The sequence below is a fragment of the Mesoplodon densirostris genome, chromosome 11 (genome assembly GCF_025265405.1).
Source record: "Mesoplodon densirostris isolate mMesDen1 chromosome 11, mMesDen1 primary haplotype, whole genome shotgun sequence".
In the NCBI taxonomy this organism is placed as follows: domain Eukaryota; kingdom Metazoa; phylum Chordata; class Mammalia; order Artiodactyla; family Ziphiidae; genus Mesoplodon; species Mesoplodon densirostris.
This window is the reverse complement of record NC_082671.1, coordinates 34,289,119-34,307,034: the sequence shown is the minus strand read 5'-3', so window position 1 is coordinate 34,307,034 and position 17,916 is coordinate 34,289,119. Positions and strand designations below refer to the sequence as shown.

General features: G+C 40.6%; 1 protein-coding gene across 1 annotated transcript in view; it reads left to right on the top strand.

Moving 5' to 3' along the window:
• The window catches only part of SLC35E3 (solute carrier family 35 member E3), a 43,784-nt gene extending 31,119 nt beyond the window's left edge, over window positions 1–12,665 (top strand). The window contains exons 4-5 of the mRNA XM_060112503.1: window positions 8,985–9,126; window positions 12,350–12,665. Of these exons, the coding sequence (XP_059968486.1) occupies window positions 8,985–9,126; window positions 12,350–12,540 (333 nt within the window). The 3' untranslated portion in view covers window positions 12,541–12,665. The remainder of the gene's footprint in view (window positions 1–8,984; window positions 9,127–12,349) is intronic.
• The last annotated feature ends 5,251 nt before the right edge of the window (window positions 12,666–17,916 follow it).

The following is a 17,916-nucleotide window of genomic DNA, read 5'->3' as shown; positions in this document are numbered from 1 at the left end:
ATAGCTTCCCCTAATGCAGATCTCAGGAAGGCTGTGTCTACATCTACATCCAGATGCCCCTCTGTTAGTCTCTCTTTTAAGAACCCATTTCTTTTCCTTCCAAATCTTCATCCCAATTTGCAATTATATATTTACTTGTTTGTTTCTAGCCTTTCTCCTTCACTGCCCTGAAAGCTCCAAAAAAGCGGGGACTTTGTATGTTTTGATCAGGCTGTCTTTCAGACATCTTGCACTGTATAAATATTTGTTTAAAAAAATGAGTTAAGGACCACAGCCAAATTCCTACTTAAAATACTTTGATGCCTGGCTGAGAGGGTTGCAGTGGCAATGCAAGAGACTCCTGACACAGCTGGTCAAGGTCGCTTTCCTTTCCACATTATTGCTAAATGGCTATGCCGGACACAGTTCTGATCTAGATCCTACTTTCCTTTTTTTTTTTTTTTTTTTTTTAACCTTATTTATTTATTTTTAATTGTGATAAGGACTCTACTTTTTTTTAAAATTGGTGTTTAAATTTTAAGGGATTTGTTTCCACAATTGAAGTCATATTGGCTTTACTGAAATTTTAGAAATAAATGTTTTTAAACATCCACTGATGTAGAAACATATCACAAATCAAGTAAATTGATACCATGGAAGATGATATAAGTGGAGCCATTTAAAATAGAGCTGGAGCAGGTATTCCAGAGGAACTGCCTTGCATGTCCTGTTTTCTGACTTCTGAACTGGACCAAACTGCCGACAATCCAAGAAGTCAGCAAAGAAACGAGAATATTCTGCTGAAAGGACCAGGACATATCAATGGACTTTGACCTAGAGACCGCTAGCTTTTCCTCATCTTTTATCAATGAACACTTCACCTGATCGATTACTTCATCTTACACTAACGAACTCCTCTTAAAAAACAACTTACCTCATCTTCCTCTCTTTTCCCCGTAAAAACCCTGAGCCCTTCTCCAGGAATCAAGACCCTATTTGGGTTTCTGTCTAAATCTGTGTACCCCAAATTGCAATTCTTTGATCCCAAATAGACGCTTTGCCTCTTGAACTGGATTCCTGTTTCTTTAGGTTTACAATACTCTGTTTTCTTTTTTAAATTTTATCGGAGTATAGTTGATTTACAATGTTGTGTTAGTTTCAGTTGTACAGCAAAGTGATTCAGTTCTACACATATATATTTTCATTCTTTTTCAGATTCTTTTCCCACATAGGTCATTACAGAGTACTGAGCAGAGTTCCCTGTGCTATGCAGTGGGTCCTCGTGGGTTATGTGTCTTATATATAGTAGTGTGCGTGTGTTCATCCCCAGCTCCTGATTTATCACCCCCACAACGTTTTCCCCTTTGGTAACCGTTAAGTTTGTTTTCTGTGTCTGTGAGTCTGTTTCTGTTTTGTAAATAAGTTCATTTGTATCTTTTTAAAAAAAAAATTAGATTCCACATATGAGTGGTATCATATGATGTATGTCTTTCTCTGTCTGACTTACTTCACTTAGTATGATCATCTCTAGGTCCATCCCTGTTGCTGTAAGTGGCATTATTTCATTCTTTTTTCATGGCTTTTTTCATGGCATTCTTTTTTTTCCATTGTATATGGATATATGTACCACATCTTTATCCATTCCTCTGTCGATGGACACTTAGGTTGCTTCCATGTCTTGGCTATTGTAAATAGTGCTGCAGGGAACATTGTGATGCATATATCTTTTCGAATTATGGTTTTCTCCTGATACATGTCCAGGAGTGGGCTTGCTACTATTTTTAGTTTTTTAAGGAAACTCCATTCTGTTCTCCATAGTGGTTGTACCAATTTACATTACCACCAACAGTGCAGGAGGGTTCCATTTTCTCCACACCCTCTCCAGCACTTATTGTTTGTAAAGTTTTCAGTGATGGAATACTCTGTTAAATAGATATCCACTGGTCTATCTGTATTTTGTTTTTTTTGTTTTGGGTTTTTTTAAACTTGCTTTTATTTTTTATTTTTATTGAGATATAATTGACATATAAAATTGTGTCAGTTTAAGGTACAACATGTGATTTGATACATATATTGCAGTATGATTGCCACCATAGCATTAGCTAATACCTCCATCACCTCACATAATCATCATTTCTTTTTCGTGGTGAGAACATTTATGATCCAGTCTCTTAGCAGCTTTGAAATATATACTACAATGTTGTTAACTATAATCACAGTGCTGTGCATTAGATCCCCGGAACCTACTCATCTTCTTCTTTTTTTTTTTTTCCGGTACGCGGGCCTCTCACTGTTGTGGCCTCTCCCGTTGCGGAGCACAGGCTCCGGACGCGCAGGCTCAGCGGCCATAGCTCACGGGCCCAGCCGCTTCGCGGCATGTGGGATCTTCCCAGACCGGGGCACGAACCCACGTCCCCTGCATCGGCAGGCGGACTCTCAACCACTGTGCCACCAGAGAAGCCCCCTACTCATCTTCTAACTGCAGGTTTTTACCCTTTGACCAATATCTCCCTAATCCCCCTACCCCAGCCCTACTTTAAAAAATAGTCAGAAATATACTTTTTGAAATTACTCTATTAATTTTTGTTCCTATTTTTTTTAATTTATTTATTTATTTTTGGCTGTGTTGGGTCTTCGTTGCTGTGCGCGGGCTTTCTCTAGTTGCGGCGAGCAGGGGCTACTCTTCTCTGTGGTGCGCGGGCTTCTCATTGTGGTGGCTTCTCTTGTTGCCAAGCACGGGCTCTAGGCGCACGGGCTTCAGTAGTTGTGGCTCGCGGGCTTTGGTGCTCCGCGGCATGTGAGATCTTCCCAGATCAGGGATCGAACCCATGTCCCCTGCACTGGCAGGCAGATTCTTAACCACTGTGCCACCAGCGAAGTCCCTGTTCCTATTTTTATGTGACGTATTTAGATTTATGTCTCTAAATAACTTAAGAGTGAAGAGGACACTTTAAGTAAGGTGATGAAAGATAGAAAACAGCCTGACCAAATTTTTAAAAGAAATGACAGCCTCTAAGGTCGAAAACAAAACCACGGTTAGATTGTAGCATTTTCTGGTAGTTAGAGGGAGCCATTGCTGCTGCTGGTTTTCTAAACCTTAAACTTATTTATAGAGAAACTTCCTCTTCTGTCATCTTAAAACCAAAGCCTCTTCAAAGTTTTAAATTTTAGTTCAGTGAATTCCCTTAAAGGGGGAAAATCTTAAGAGGAAGAAAGAAATAAAATAAGTAGTCAACTGATTTATTTTTCAACGTTCAGAAATGCTGCTTATTAGAATTTGAATTCATTCTCAGGCTTTTCAGAGAGATTTGAAGGGCCCTGCTGTGTTTATTAACAACACAATGACCAGTTAGAAAACTAGGGAGGGAACCGTTGAAAAGGAAGGAATGACTAACATCAGAGGGTCAGAGCCCTAGAATCCTGATGACTTAACAAGTCTCAACATGTGGATTTTCCCTTTAAAGAAACATTCTGTGCTGATTTCTCATTTTGGCCCCAGTAATTACTCCTCAGCCTGTAATTATGCTTGCTCTTTCATTTCCTCCTCTAATGATAAAGGAAGCTGTAGTTGCTCAATGTTTGAACCGAGAACATCAGACAGGACAACTACACAAGAAAGTGGGCAAGTACAAGCAGGGCACATGGTGGCAGGAGTCGGGCCCTCTCATGTCTCCATCATTTTCCTTTCACACTTTTGCTCTTTTTGTCTCCATTTCCTATCGTATTACATTTTTGTCTTAACCTTTTCCATCTTTTTTCCTTCTAAGACACCTCTGCCTTAAACCCACAAGTTAAAGCGGGCTTCTGCTTCGACTCAGGAATTTTTTTTTTTTTTTTTTTCTCTTGGCCGGTCGAGTGGCATGTGGGATCTTAGTTCCCTGACCAGGGATTGAACCCACGCCCCCTGCATTGGAAGCATGGAGTCTTAACCACTGGACCGCCAGGGAAGCCCCATCAACTCAGGAATTTTAATACAAACAAACAAGACTCTAGCAATCATTGTAATATAACGTAAAGTGAATTCCTTTTTCTATAAATACCATACAAGTTTTTTTAACTGATGAAAATAGTTCTGAAATGAAAAGGTAAATGGAAATTTTCAACATATAAAATTGGCAAACATTTTGTTTTCATTTTCATAGAGACCTAGAACTCCATATCTTTCCAAATTTAGTAATCAAGGGTATGGGAAAACAAGTACCCTCTTATATCACTTATAAAACTGTAAATTGACATAGCCTTTCTTTGACCCAAAGAATCCACTTGCAGGAAGTTAAGATGTGCCCAAGGATTTTTGTCTAGGGAAGTTTATCACAGAACTATTGATAATAGCAAAAAATTGGAAAGCACCTAAATGTCCAACAGTTCTTGGTCCGCTAATCTGTGTGATTCCCCAGTCTTCTAGAAAGGCCTGGAGTTTTTAACTTTGTACTTGACACATGAACCTAAGCTGAATGAGTGGGACCCTGGAGGTCCATGGTCCTCTCCAGTTAAGGACTGCTAGCCTTCTCTCATTTCTGAGTGCAGATAGCTTGGTTTCCCCACTGTGTTCAATCTGCTGCTTAGAACTTCAACTACTTGCAATTGCAGTTCCCTCTACCTTCCACTCTGGTTAAATACAAGAACTGTGGTGTTTTTTGTTTTTTGGTTTTTTAATTGTATTCCCCAGAGTGTAGCACCGTGGTTAATGGGTACTTAATTTTTATTGTATGAGTGAGTAAATGAATGAGGTATTTGCGATCTGCCTTGAATGTGATGAGCTCTACTTCAAGCTGCGGGCCTGTATTCTACTGCAGAAAGAAATCATTTACACGGTAATACTAGGGGGGGAAACGACTATGATTCATAGCATTTCAACTGTTAACCTAACCAAACAACAGTGATGGTTTTAGCCATCCATTCATTCAAAAAATGTACTGAGGGTTTCCCTGGTGACGCAGTGGTTGAGAGTCCGCCTGCCGATGCAGGGGACACGGGTTCATGCCCCGGTCCGGGAGGATCCCACATGTCACGGAGCAGCTGGGCCCGTGAGCCATGGCCACTGAGCCTGTGCGTCCGGAGCCTGTGCTCCACAGCGGGAGAGGCCACAGCAGTGAGAGGCCCGCGTACCGCCAAAAAAAAAAAAAAAACGTACTGAGTATTTTCTATATACCAGGCACTATGCAAGCACTGGAGATAAAACCACAGAATTAGAATTCCAGAAAACTGTATGGCTTGACCTGTTTAAACTACACAATTAAAGTCTCTTAAAGGACTGATTTGTACAACAGAGTATCAATTTTTCAGTTCAGAAAGATAGATTTACTCATTTCTTCTTTATGGGCATCCCCTGCTTTTGCATCAAGGTGCCTATGAAACTGTATAAGCTAGTTGAAAGTTTAATGGGCATATAATCAGAGAGAGGGGAGTAGACTAATGTAGAAAGCTATTTCTTTCAAACTATGGAAAGGCCTGGAAAATTTTATGTATTTCTCTAGTGAATTGATCAAATTCTTACTATTTGTTTCTCCTTTTTATATGCTTCCTGTATATAAATGTAACCCTCCTTTACTATATAGAGTTGGCCCTCCGTATTCACAGGTTCTGCATCCGGGGATTCAACCAACCTCAGATGGAAAATATTCGGGGAAAAAAATTCCAGAAAGTTCCAAACAGCAAAACTTGAATTTGCCGTACATTGGCAACTTTTTACATAGCAATCAGATTGTATGTACAACTGTTTACACATAGTTGATATTGTATTAAGTATTACAAGTGATATAGAGATGATTTAAAGTTGTGTGGGAGGATGCACATAGATTATATGCAAATACAGAATTTTATATAAGGGACTTGAGCATCCATGGATTTTGGTGTGGGGCTGTCCTGGAACCCATCCCCCATGGATTCCAAGGGACAACTGTATTATTCCAGAGGGGCTCTGAAATAACTAAGTTACTATTCTCATTTTAAGGACACATCCTGCTGTCTTAGATAAGTCTGGTGTATTTGCCTAGTTTCAGCAGCCGAAGTGTAAGCCTTTTCATAGTGTAGGTTATGCCTGCAGATGGCTATTTCACCCAAGTTAGAGTGGTATGTACAATAAAGATGGAGTCAGTTTCAGTGGGGAAGTTCTAACAACTCAGTAAATGGCTTTGGGACAGTTGATCATTTGTTTTGATAAAGTTAGATTCTCTACCTAACACCATTCATGAAAATAAATTCTAGAGGGACTAAAGACCCAAATGTAAAGAAACAAAACCCTAAATATATCAGAAGAAAACGTAGGAGAATACGTTTATGGCTGGGAAACTAGAAGTCGTTTTAAACTAGGCCCTAAATGCAAAAGACATAAAGGAATAAATTGATATGTTTGACTGCATCAAGACGGATAAATTTGAACAGCATGTAAAAGTTCTCTACTATAAAAGGCATCATAAGCCTTCAATAATATGTCCAATATGTTTAAGTGTAGTTCAGAGACAAGCGACAGATTAGGAGATAATATTTGCCATACATATGGTGCAGAAAAGATTAGTTTTTAGATCCATAAGACACACCTACAAAAATGGAAAACTCAAATAAACCAATGGGAACATGGAGAAAAATCATAGGATAAGTTATTTATAGAAAAATAAATACAATTGGCCAATGGACATATAAAAAGAAGCTGAATGTCACCAATTATCAAAAAAAATTGATTATATTTAGAATATTGAGATAATTTTCAACCATTATACTGTCAAAAATTAAATCCATTAATAAAACGGGTTGACATGGGTGTGAAAAGACATACATACACACTGCTAATGGGAATATAAAACTGACAGAGCCACATTGAACAGGGAAATTTGGCAATATTAAATAAAATAAAAATATACATATGCTGTGAGCCAGCCATTCCAGATATTAGTCTCTACTTTTGAAAAACACTGGCACTTGTGCACAAGAAAACATGTACAAGCATGCCCATTGCAGAGTTCCTCACAGGGAGAAACAGGAAACACTGAATCATGAATAGAAGAATGGCTAATAACATGTACACTCAAACTGTGTATGTGGTGATTTGAGACAGTTAAAGGGTATGGTAGGTCTGCACCAACCTGGATAGCTCTCCACAGCATGCAGTTGGGTAAAAAAGCAAGTTACAGATATATTTCTATGAGGGACAGGAGTGTGGGTGGGACTTGACGGGGATTTGATCTTATCTATAATGATGCCCCCTTTTTTTTTTTTTTGTGCTGTACGCGGGCCTCTCACTGTTGCGGCCTCTCCCGTTGCGAAGCACAGGCTCCGGAGGCACAGGCTCAGCGGCCATGGCTCACGGGCCCAGCCGCTCCACGGCATGTGGGATCTTCCTGGACCGGGGCACGAACCCGTGTCCCCTGCATCGGCAGGCGGACTCTCAACCACTGCGCCACCAGGGAAGCCCGATGCCCCCTTTTTTAACAAAGATAATTTGTGTATTACTTATTTTCATTTTATTTTTCAAAATTTAGTCTGTTTTCTGATTAATAACTGCTGTAGATGAAATATATATACTCCCTTTAAACACTTAGAGATGCTGCTTAAAACATCAAATAAAATTTAAATACATATAAATATAAATTTAAATACACACAAGTACATATATAGCATAACTTGAAATCAAGAAAGAGATGTTTTCTTTTGTACCAGAAATAAACAGGGAGCCCCCAAATCTAAGCAGTGAGTAAGTGCTAAAGCCAAGGGGCTGGGGCTTCCCTGGTGGCGCAGTGGTTGAGAGTCCGCCTGCCGATGCAGGGGACACGGGTTCGTGCCCCGGTCCGGGAAGATCCCACATGCCGCGGAGCGGCTGGGCCCGTGAGCCATGGACGCTGGGCCTCCGCGTCAGGAGCCTGTGCTCTGCAACGGGAGAGGCCACAGCAGTGAGAGGACCTCGTACCGCAAAAAAAAAAAAAAAAAGCCAAGGGGCTCACAGAGCAAGGGAATAGGATTAGACTTTATTAGTAGGGTTGGGGCTATAAGCTCTAGATTGTGGCATCAGAAGCTAACAGACTGTGGAGTAACCAGATGGTCAAAGGACATCAGCTGGCTGGAAAGCAACAGATGTGAGCAGAATTGACACAGAACAACACGTGCCAGGACCACCTCCACTCCCACCCCAATACTAGAATACCAACTTAGAAAAGCAAGGGATGAGGAAGATCTAAAAGAAAGATGAGCATTTCTATTTATCTACCTACCTATTTATTTTTTAAAACCAGACTATTCATTGCATGACTAATCATTGAAATTCTTAGGATAAACTGTTAAATACCACAAGCTCCTATGAACATTTCTATTTAAAAGAGACTGGACACTGCAGCAACATGGATGGAACTAGAGATTATCGTATTAAGTGAAGTAAGTCAGACAAAGACAAATATCATATGATATCACTTATATGTGGAATCTAAAAAATATATATATACAAATGAACTTATATACAAAACAGAAATAGACCCACAGACATAGAAAACAAACTTATGGTTACCAAAGGGGAAATGGGGGAGGATAAATGTGGAGTTTGGGATTACACACTGCTATATATAAAAGAGATAACAAACAAGGACCTACTGTATAGCACAGGGAACGATACTCAATATTTTGTAATAACCTGTAAGGGAAAAGAATATGAAAAAATATATATATATGTATGTGTAACTGAATTACTTTTGCTGCACACCTGAAACTAACACAACATTGTAAATCAACTATACTTCAATGATAAAAAAAATAATTATGACTTACCTTTAAAAATAGTAAAATAAAAGAGACTGGACACAGTTCAAATGATTTAAATAACCAGATTTAAATAATATTGGACATTTAATTAATTTTCCTATTAGATTCCAAGTACAGCCTCAGAAATAATTGTAGGCAAAATTAAAGTGTTATTTTTTATTTGCCTGTCTGAGCTGTGGTGAGTTAAATTTTCAACCTCATTAGTTATATAATAATCCATTACAATATTGTTTACAGATCTATTTCCCTCATTCTTTCAGTGTTGTCTATGGTCACAGCCAATTAGAGCTGGTAAGGCAGTTGTCCTGTTTGCTCCAGCCAATGAGAGTAAGTGTACTATGCTGCCAAGACTCTCAGCCAATGAGTATCCTGAGCTATTCTCTGTTGAGCATGTACTGCAAGGTGGGTCATTTGTGCTTTTTTGGTTTAACTTTCTGCTGTTTATTTTGGGTTCTAGGGAACAGTTTGACCCAAAATGTCTGACATAATCTATGTAAGTGATAGTGTTGCCTCACAATCAAGAAAGAAAATATCATGGCATTAAAAAAAAAAGAAGCCCACAAGTGTTAGGGTGACCTGAATTAGGAGCTAGACAAATAGAAGCTGGCTTCCCCTTCTAGGTTTGGCCACATGAGGAAAAACTTGAAGGTCCACGTGCCTGTGAGGCAGCTCCTCATCATGGAGAAGGCACAGTGTCTTTTTAACCACTTTGAGCATCAACAGTGGAATCATCTGGAGCCAGTTGTAGATGCTAGACAATGGCAAACACCTCAGCAACCAGCAGCAGTTTAAAGTGAGTAGTCAAGCAGAGACTGCTGACCTCCAGGGCAGGAATTCTCTGACCCACTCAAGGAATCCACTGAGCATGGCAGCCACCACCCCACCTTGTCCTGGGAGGACGATTTTAATGCCATGAAAGGCTACTCCACAGTCCTGCAAGGCAGTACTACTTTCGTGAGATTTTAACTTGAAGTCCCTGTGGACCTGTCATTCAAAGACACCTATCTCTGCCTAAGCCAGATTTTCCAGTTCTGAGTTGTACCATAATTTTTCACTCAATACAAAATTACAGTAGTCATAATTCTGAGTGGTAAGTCTCGGAAACTAACTATATTAGTTTGCTATGGCTGTCTTTGCAAAGTGCCACAAATTAGATGGTCTCAGCACAACAGAAATTTATTGTCTCAGGGTTCTGGAGGCCAGAATTCTGAAATCAAGTTGTCAGCAGGGCCATGATTATGTTACATCACATGGCAAAAGGGAGACTGTCTGGGTTGGTCAATTCTAATCATAGGAGCCTTTTTTATTTTTTTTAAATTTTATTTTATTTTTGGCTGCGTTGGGCTGCTGTGCATGGGCTTTCTCTAGTTGTGGCAAGAGGGGGCTACTCTTTGTTGCGGTGCTCAGGCTTCTCATTGCAGTGGCTTCTCTTGTTGCCGAGCACAGGCTCTAGGTGCATGGTCTTCAGTAGTTGCGGCACGTGGGCTCAGTAGTTGTGGCTCACAGGTTCTAGAGCACAGGCTCAGTAGTTGTGGCGCATGAGCTTAGTTGCTCTATGGCATGTGGCATCTTCCCGGACCAGGGATCGAACCTGTGTCCCCTGCATTGGCAGGCAGATTCTTAACCACTGTGCCACCATGGAAGCCCCATAGGGGGCCTGTAAGCTCAGAGTTTTCTCTGGCTGGTAGCAGAGGGGTGAGTCAGAGATTCAAAGTACAGGCATTGGAGACATTGTGGGTTCAGTTCCAGAGCACTGCAGAAGAGTGAATATTGCATTAAAGTGAGTCACACAAATGTTTTAGTTTCCCACTGAGTATAAACATTATGTTTACACTATACTGTAGAGTATTAAGTGTGCAGTAGCATTATGTCTAAAAATCAATGTACAAACCTTAATTTAAAAATACTTTATTCCTAAAAACTGCTAACAATGACTTGTAGTCTTTTCTGCTGGTGGAGGGTCTTGACTCGATATTGATGGCTGCTGATGGGTCAGGTTGCTGAAGGTTAGGATGGCTGTGGCAGTTTCTTAGAATACGACCACAGTGAGGTTTACCACATTGGTGACTCTTCTCTTCATGAACGATTTCTCTGCAGCATGCAATGCTGTTTGATAGCATTTTCTAAATCCTTTGTTGTCATTTCAATGATCTTCACAGCATCTTCACCAGGAATACATTCCATCTCAAGAAACCACTCTCTGTTGATCCATAAGAAGCAACTCCTCATCTGTTCAAGTTTTAGCATGAGATTGCAGCAATGCAGTCACATCTTTGGGCTCCACTTCTAATTCCAGTTCTCTTGATTTTTCCACCACATCTGCAGTTACTTCTTCCACTGAAGTCTTGAACCCCTCAAGGTCATCCATGAGAGTTGGAATCAACTTCTTTCAAGCTCCTGTTGATGTTGGTATTTTGACCTTATCTCATGAATCATGAATGTTCTTAATGGCATCTAGAATGGCGAATTCTTTCCAAAAGATTTTCAGTTGGCTTTGCCCAGATTCATCGTGAGGAATCACTATCTATAGCAGCTAAAGCCTTATGAAATGTAGTTCTTAAATAATAAGACTTGAAAGTCAAAATGACTCCTTGATCCATGGACTGCAGAATGGATGTTGGGTTAGCAGGCATGAAAACAACATGAATCTCCTTGTACATCTCCATCAGAGCTCTTCGGTGACGAAGTGCATTGTCAGTGAGCGATAATGTTTGAAAAGGAATCTTTTTTTCTGAGCAGCAGGTCTCAGCAGTGGGCTTAAAATATTCAGTAACCCATGTTGTAAACAAATGTGCTGTCATCCAGGCGCTGTTGTTCCATTTATAGAGCACAGGCAGAGTAGATTTAGCATAATTCTGAAGGACCCCAGGATTTTCAGAATAGTAAATAAGCACTGGCTTCAAGTCACCAGCTGCATTAACTCCTAGCAAGAGATTCGAGATTCAGCCTGTCCTTTGAAGCTCTGAAGCCAGGCATTGACTTCTCCTCTTTAGCTATGAAAGTCCTAGATGGCATCTTCTTCCAATAGAAGGCTGTTTCATCTGTACTGAAAATCTGTTGTTTAGTGTAGCCACCTTCATTAATGATCTTAGTTAGATCTTCTAGATAACTTGCTGCAGCATCTACATCAGCACTTGCTGCTTCACCTTGCACTTTGATGTTATGGAGACAGCTTCTTTCCTTTAACCTCAGGAACCAACCTCTGCCAGCCTCAGACTTTTCTCCTGCAACTTCTTTACCTCTCTCAGCCTTCATAGAATTGGAGAGGGTTAGGGCTTTTCTCTGGATTAGTCTTTGGCTTAAGGGAATATTGTGGCCTGGTTTGATGTTCTCTCTAGACCACTACAACTTTCACCATATCAGCAATAAGGCTGTTTTGCTTTCTTATTGTTTGTGTGTTCACTGGAGTAGCACTTTTAATTTCCTTCAAGAACTTTTACTGTGCATTCACAGTAGCTTTTGGCCTATTTTGGCTTTTGACATGCCTTTGACATGCTTTTGACGCGCTTTTGACATGCTTTTGAAGCGCAGGCTCAGCGGCCATGGCTCAGCTATTATAAATTATATCTTTTTCTGTTTTATTTTATTTTATTTTATTTTATTTTATTATTTTTTTTTTTTGCAGTACGCGGGCCTCTCACTGTTGTGGCCTCTCCTGCTGCGGAGCACAGGCTCCGGACACGCAGGCTCAGTGGCCATGGCTCACGGGCCCAGCTGCTCCGCGGCATGTGGGATCTTCCCGGACCGGGGCACGAACCTGTGTACCCTGCATCGGCAGGCGGACTCTCAACCACTGCACCACCAGGGAAGCCCTGATTTTTGTATTTTGATCTTAGAGCCAGCAACACTGCTGCATTTTGTTTTATAAATATAACTAGCTTTTCAGTAGATGCTTTTGAATTTTCTATGTAAATAATAATCTCATCTGTAAAAATCATCAATTTGTCTCTTCCTTTCTTATGTATATATGTGTGTGTGTGTATATTATATATATATGCATTTGTTTTTTGTCTTTTGTTTTGCCAGGCCGTGTGGCTTGCAGATCTTAGTCCCCCGACCAGGGATCAAACCTGGGCCCTGGGCAGTGAAAGTACAGAGTCCTAACCCCTGGATGGCCAGGGAATTCCCTTATTTTCTTGTCTTAAAATCATTATAAAAATTATTACTTCAGGGAATAGTAGCAATGATAGTGGGCATCCTTGTCTTATGCTGGACTTCAATAAAAAATGCTTTTAAAGTTTGATGTTTGCTGTAAGTTTTAGGTAGTTGCCCTTTATTACACTATAAAACTTTCCTTCTATTCACAGGTTTTTTAATTTTTAAAATATATGAATAAGTGTTCAGTTTTATCAAATACTTCTTTATACATCTGGAGATGATCAAGTGTTTTTCTCCTTAATCTGTTAAAATGGTAAGATTATAGTGATAGATCTGATAATATTGAATCATGCTTGTATTTACTCAGATAAACTCTACTTAGTTATTAGTTACTTAGGGCTTTTTTTTCTCTTTTTTAAAGACACTGATGAATTAAATTTGTAACAAGAATTGTGCAACAGGATAATATGGAGCATAACTGATATCCTGTCCTCAGAGGTTACCAGAGGCTACAGTCCTTAGAGGATTTCAGTGGGGATATTGTCCTGTTGAGAATAGTTACTCAGTTCTCCAAAACTAAGTTCAAATTAGGCCCAGTTCTTGACTTGAGACTCTGGTTCCCACAGGGGCAATACAGGTTCAGCCAGTTTGATAACTTTTACCATTGAGAGTTTAAAGGGAGGACCATGAAAAAATAGGTCACGTTTTGGAGGAACAGAGAGTTTATAACATCCCATACCCCCAACTAAATCTGAAACTTGTGATCATATCTTGTCTGGAAGTTGATGAACCACTCAACTGGCAGAAGAGACGTAGTGAGTTTGAGTAGCATCCTCTGCCTTGATGTGGAAAATTTGCAGGAGTTTCTTGCAAGTCAGTGGTCCCTAAGAAGATGGCAGGGGTGTTAGGAGTTTTACTGGTAGCCCCTAAGATGGACACAGCCTTGTAATAGAACCCTGGCAGCAAAAGACTGTAGGATATGTATGGTGGAATGTGCTCAGCTGGGGCAAAAGAAATTGAACTTCATTCAGATCCCCCCTGTCCAACTTCCCGCCAGGACCAAGCCATAGGACCCCTTTGGAGAACGAGCTTTTGGACACCTGCCACCTGGAGGGAACTGATGTGATGCCAACTGATATTAAACAGGAATCCAGGACAACCAACAGAAAGGGGACAGAAATGTCTCCATCATTTAGCTGGTATTGTTCATATAAAGGAACCATGATTATGCACAATTCATATAAGGGAAACAAACTTCAAGGGCAATCATTTTCCCCTCCTTCCACCTTCCCAACCCAATATCAAAGGAGTCATGTAGTGGTTCTCTATTGCTGTGTAACAAATCACCACAAACAGAGTGGCTTAAAGTAACACAAATGTATTAGCTTTCAGATCTATGTATCAGAAGTCCAAGTGAACTCAGCTGGGTTTCTCTGCTCCAGGTCTCACAAAGTCGAACTCAAGATTGGCCAGCTTGAGCTCTCATTTGTAGGCTCTAGAAAAGAACCTGCTTTCTAGCTCATTCAGATTTGGGCCCATATTCAGATTGCGTTGATTATAGAACCACGGCCCCATTTTCCTTGCCGACAGTCAGTGGAGGCCACTCTTGGCTCCTGAATGCTGCCTGCATTCCTTGACACATGGCTCCCTTTATCTTAAAGGCGGCAACAGTATGTTGAGTCACCCTTATAGAGGCATATCTCATTTTATTGTGCTTTGCTTTATTGCATTTCACAGATGTTGCCTTTTATTTTGGTTACAAATCAAATGTTTGTGGCAATCCTGCATTGAGCAAGTCTATCAGCACCATTTTTCCCACAGCATTTGCTCACTTCATGTCTGGGTGTCATGTTTTGGTAATTCTGGCACTATTTCAAACTTTTTCATTATTATTATATATGTTATGGTGACCTGTGATCAGTAATCTTTGATGTTAATATTGTCATTGTTTTGGGGTGCCACAAACCGCACCCATATAAGAAGGCAAACTTAATCGATAAATGTTGTGTGTGTTTTGACTTCTCCACCAACCAGCCATCCTCCTTTCTCTCTCCCTCTCCTTGGGCCTCCCTATTTCCTGGGACGCAACAGTATTGTAATTAGGGCAATTAATAACCCTACGATGGCCTCTAAGTGTTCAAATGAAAGGAAGAGTCGCATGTCTCTCACTTTAAATCAAATGCTAACATTAAGATTAGTGAGGAAGGGGGCTTCCCTGGTGGCGCAGTGGTTGAGAGTCCGCCTACCAATGCAGGGGACACGGGTTCGTGCCCCGGTCCGGGAAGATCCCACATGCCGCGGAGCGGCTGGGCCCGTGAGCCACGGCCGTGGAGCCTGTGCGTCCAGAGCCTGTGCTCCGCAACGGGAGAGGCCACAACAGTGAGAGTCCCGCATACAGCAAAAATAAATAAATAAATAAATAAATAATTGTCCCATATGTCAAAAATAAGCAACTAGGGCCTCCCTGGTGGCGCAAGTGGTTGAGAGTCCGCCTGCCGATGCAGGGGATACGGGTTCGTGCCCCGGTCTGGGAGGATCCCATATGCCGCGGAGCGGCTGGGCCCGTGAGCCATGGCCGCTGAGCCTGCGCGTCCGGAGCCTGTGCTCCGCAACGGGGGAGGCCACAACAGTGAGAGGCCCGCATACCGCAAAAAAAAAAAAAAAAAAAGCAACTAGAAATAAAACAGAAAAAGATATAATTTATAATAGCAATAAAAATTATAAATTACCTCAGAAAAAATAGCCAAAGATACTAGAGACCTAGGGAGAAAATGATAAAACATTATTAAAGGATGTAAAAGGGAGACCTGAAAAAAAAGGAACAATACGATATGTTCTCATTTGGGAAGAATCCAAACTGAAAAGATGTCAATTTAATCTATTAATCCAATGCAGTTTGAATCAAAATCCCAGTAAGATTCTATTTTATTAATTAGACAAACTGATTCTAAAAGTGACATTCAAGAAGAGCCAAAACAATAGTGAAAAAGATAAGGACAGCTTTCCCTGTTAGATATTGAAACTTACCATAAAGATTAATACCCTATGGGCCAGCAATTCCTTTTATATGTATGTATATATGGTCTATTGTGCTTACTGTTTAGAGTCAATGTATAAAAACGTGGACTCAGTAGATAAACATCAAGTTGATAATTATGATTGTCTCAAGAGAGGGAGGAGAATGGGATTAGGAATGAGAATAGGGGAACTTCAACTTTTTTTATGTTCCCTTTTTTAAATCTATCCAAAGCAGAAATGACAAATGTGTATTATAGGCAGTGGTTACATTGGATATTAATTGTTTTTTGAATATTTCTGCATACTTGAATCTTGCCAAAATAAACAAAAAGTTAGTTGATTAATTCTCCAAATAGAAATAAAAACCCTGTATTTATAGCCACCATTTGCTGGGTTTTTGCTTTTTCAATGACACTATCTCCAGATGTCTGCAAATACATGAGGAATTTGAACTAATTCTGTAATTTTAGATAGTCTCATAAATATTGCAGAACTTTTACCATTCTAAACATTGTTTCTGAGATAAATCTTGTTTATTTTCTACCATTCTTTAAAGATTAGTCAGTTGTCATTAATAAATGCAAGTATGAAATGGCTCTTGGACCAGCATAAAAGTCTACTGTGCATGTGTCTGCAGAGTTTCGGTGCCAAGAACATAAAGATGCCCAAGGTATCTCCATCTCTTAGAACAAAGGAGGGTGTCAAGAACAATGCTACCAAATATTAAGCAGAAGATGCCCCCAGAGAAGCCTCCAGGAAGCACAGCAAGGGCAGAGTGACACAGGACAACAGTGGAATGCAGGGAAACAGCAGCAGCTGGTCTGCATTTTTTCATAACGGTAAAGTCACAAACAACAGGAACTGTTTTTAGAGGGAGCAGATCCAGTGTGTTTTCTCATTCTTCGTTTTCTTTGACTTCTGCAGTATTCAGTACCATTACTTGGCTCCTGTGGTTTTGAGACACCACCATATGGTCCTGTGTTGGTTGGCCTTCTGGTCATTCCTCTCATTCTCTGCTGTTTGTTCCCCTGCTGCCTTATCCCAATCTAGTCTCTTCTCTCCTTTGGGGAACTCATCAGGTCTTAAGTGTGGAGCCAACCATCACCTTGATAGCTCTGTCGCCAGCCTGAGCTTCAGTTCTACACTGAACTCTTCATTCTGTGGTACATCATCTAAAACTCAAACAACTCCTCAACTGCATTTCCTCTAGACTTTCGGTCAGCAATATCATTATTCTCTTTGGGTGGAAATTCAGAGTCATCCTGCTAGGTTCTGTGATGGCAGGTAATATGACCATCTTGTTCACCAATAGGGGCCTTGGGGAGTGCTTGGTACACTCGGTAAATTTTCAATATCAATTCCTTGAAAGATAGAATCCTTGCCTCATTCATCTCTTCCCCCAACACTCCAGATCCTATCACTTCATTTCTGCCCTTCTTTTTTGGTTCCATTAGAAGAAAAAGACTAATCCTATCAGTTCTGCCCTTTTGTTTCTGCTCTACTAATTCTGCCAGGAGGATTTTTTCAGAACACAGGGCCAAAGAGAAGGGGGAAAGTTGGTCCAGAGGAGGCTGGCCAGTCTATTCATGAATTTGGTCATGGTGGTGCTGTTAAAAACAGTTTAAAGCAACTCACTTGTTTACGTTCTTCCCCTCTGTCCACTGCCTACCCTGTCCAAAGCCCAAATTCCTTTGCTTGGCATTTAAGGAACCTCCAAATTCTGAAAAAATTTTTTTTCTTGGTTTTTCTTTTCCTTGGTTGTAAGTCAAACTTATTGTTTCTCAAATGGTCCTTTACATTTTCACTTCTGAGGACTTCCCTGGCAGTCCAGTGGTTAAGACTCCATACTTCCACTGCAGGGGGCGCAGGTTCGATCCAAGGTCGGGGAACTGAGATCCCATGTGCTGCGAGGCACGGCCAAAAAAACCCCAGAAACAAAACAACATTTTCACTTCTGGACTTTCTGGAGAATATTCTTCTTGTGCCTGGAATATTGTCTGTCTTAAGTCTTACCATCCTTCAAGGCACAAGATATATCTAAACGTCTCTGAGGCCTTTGTGAACCGCCTGGGTATT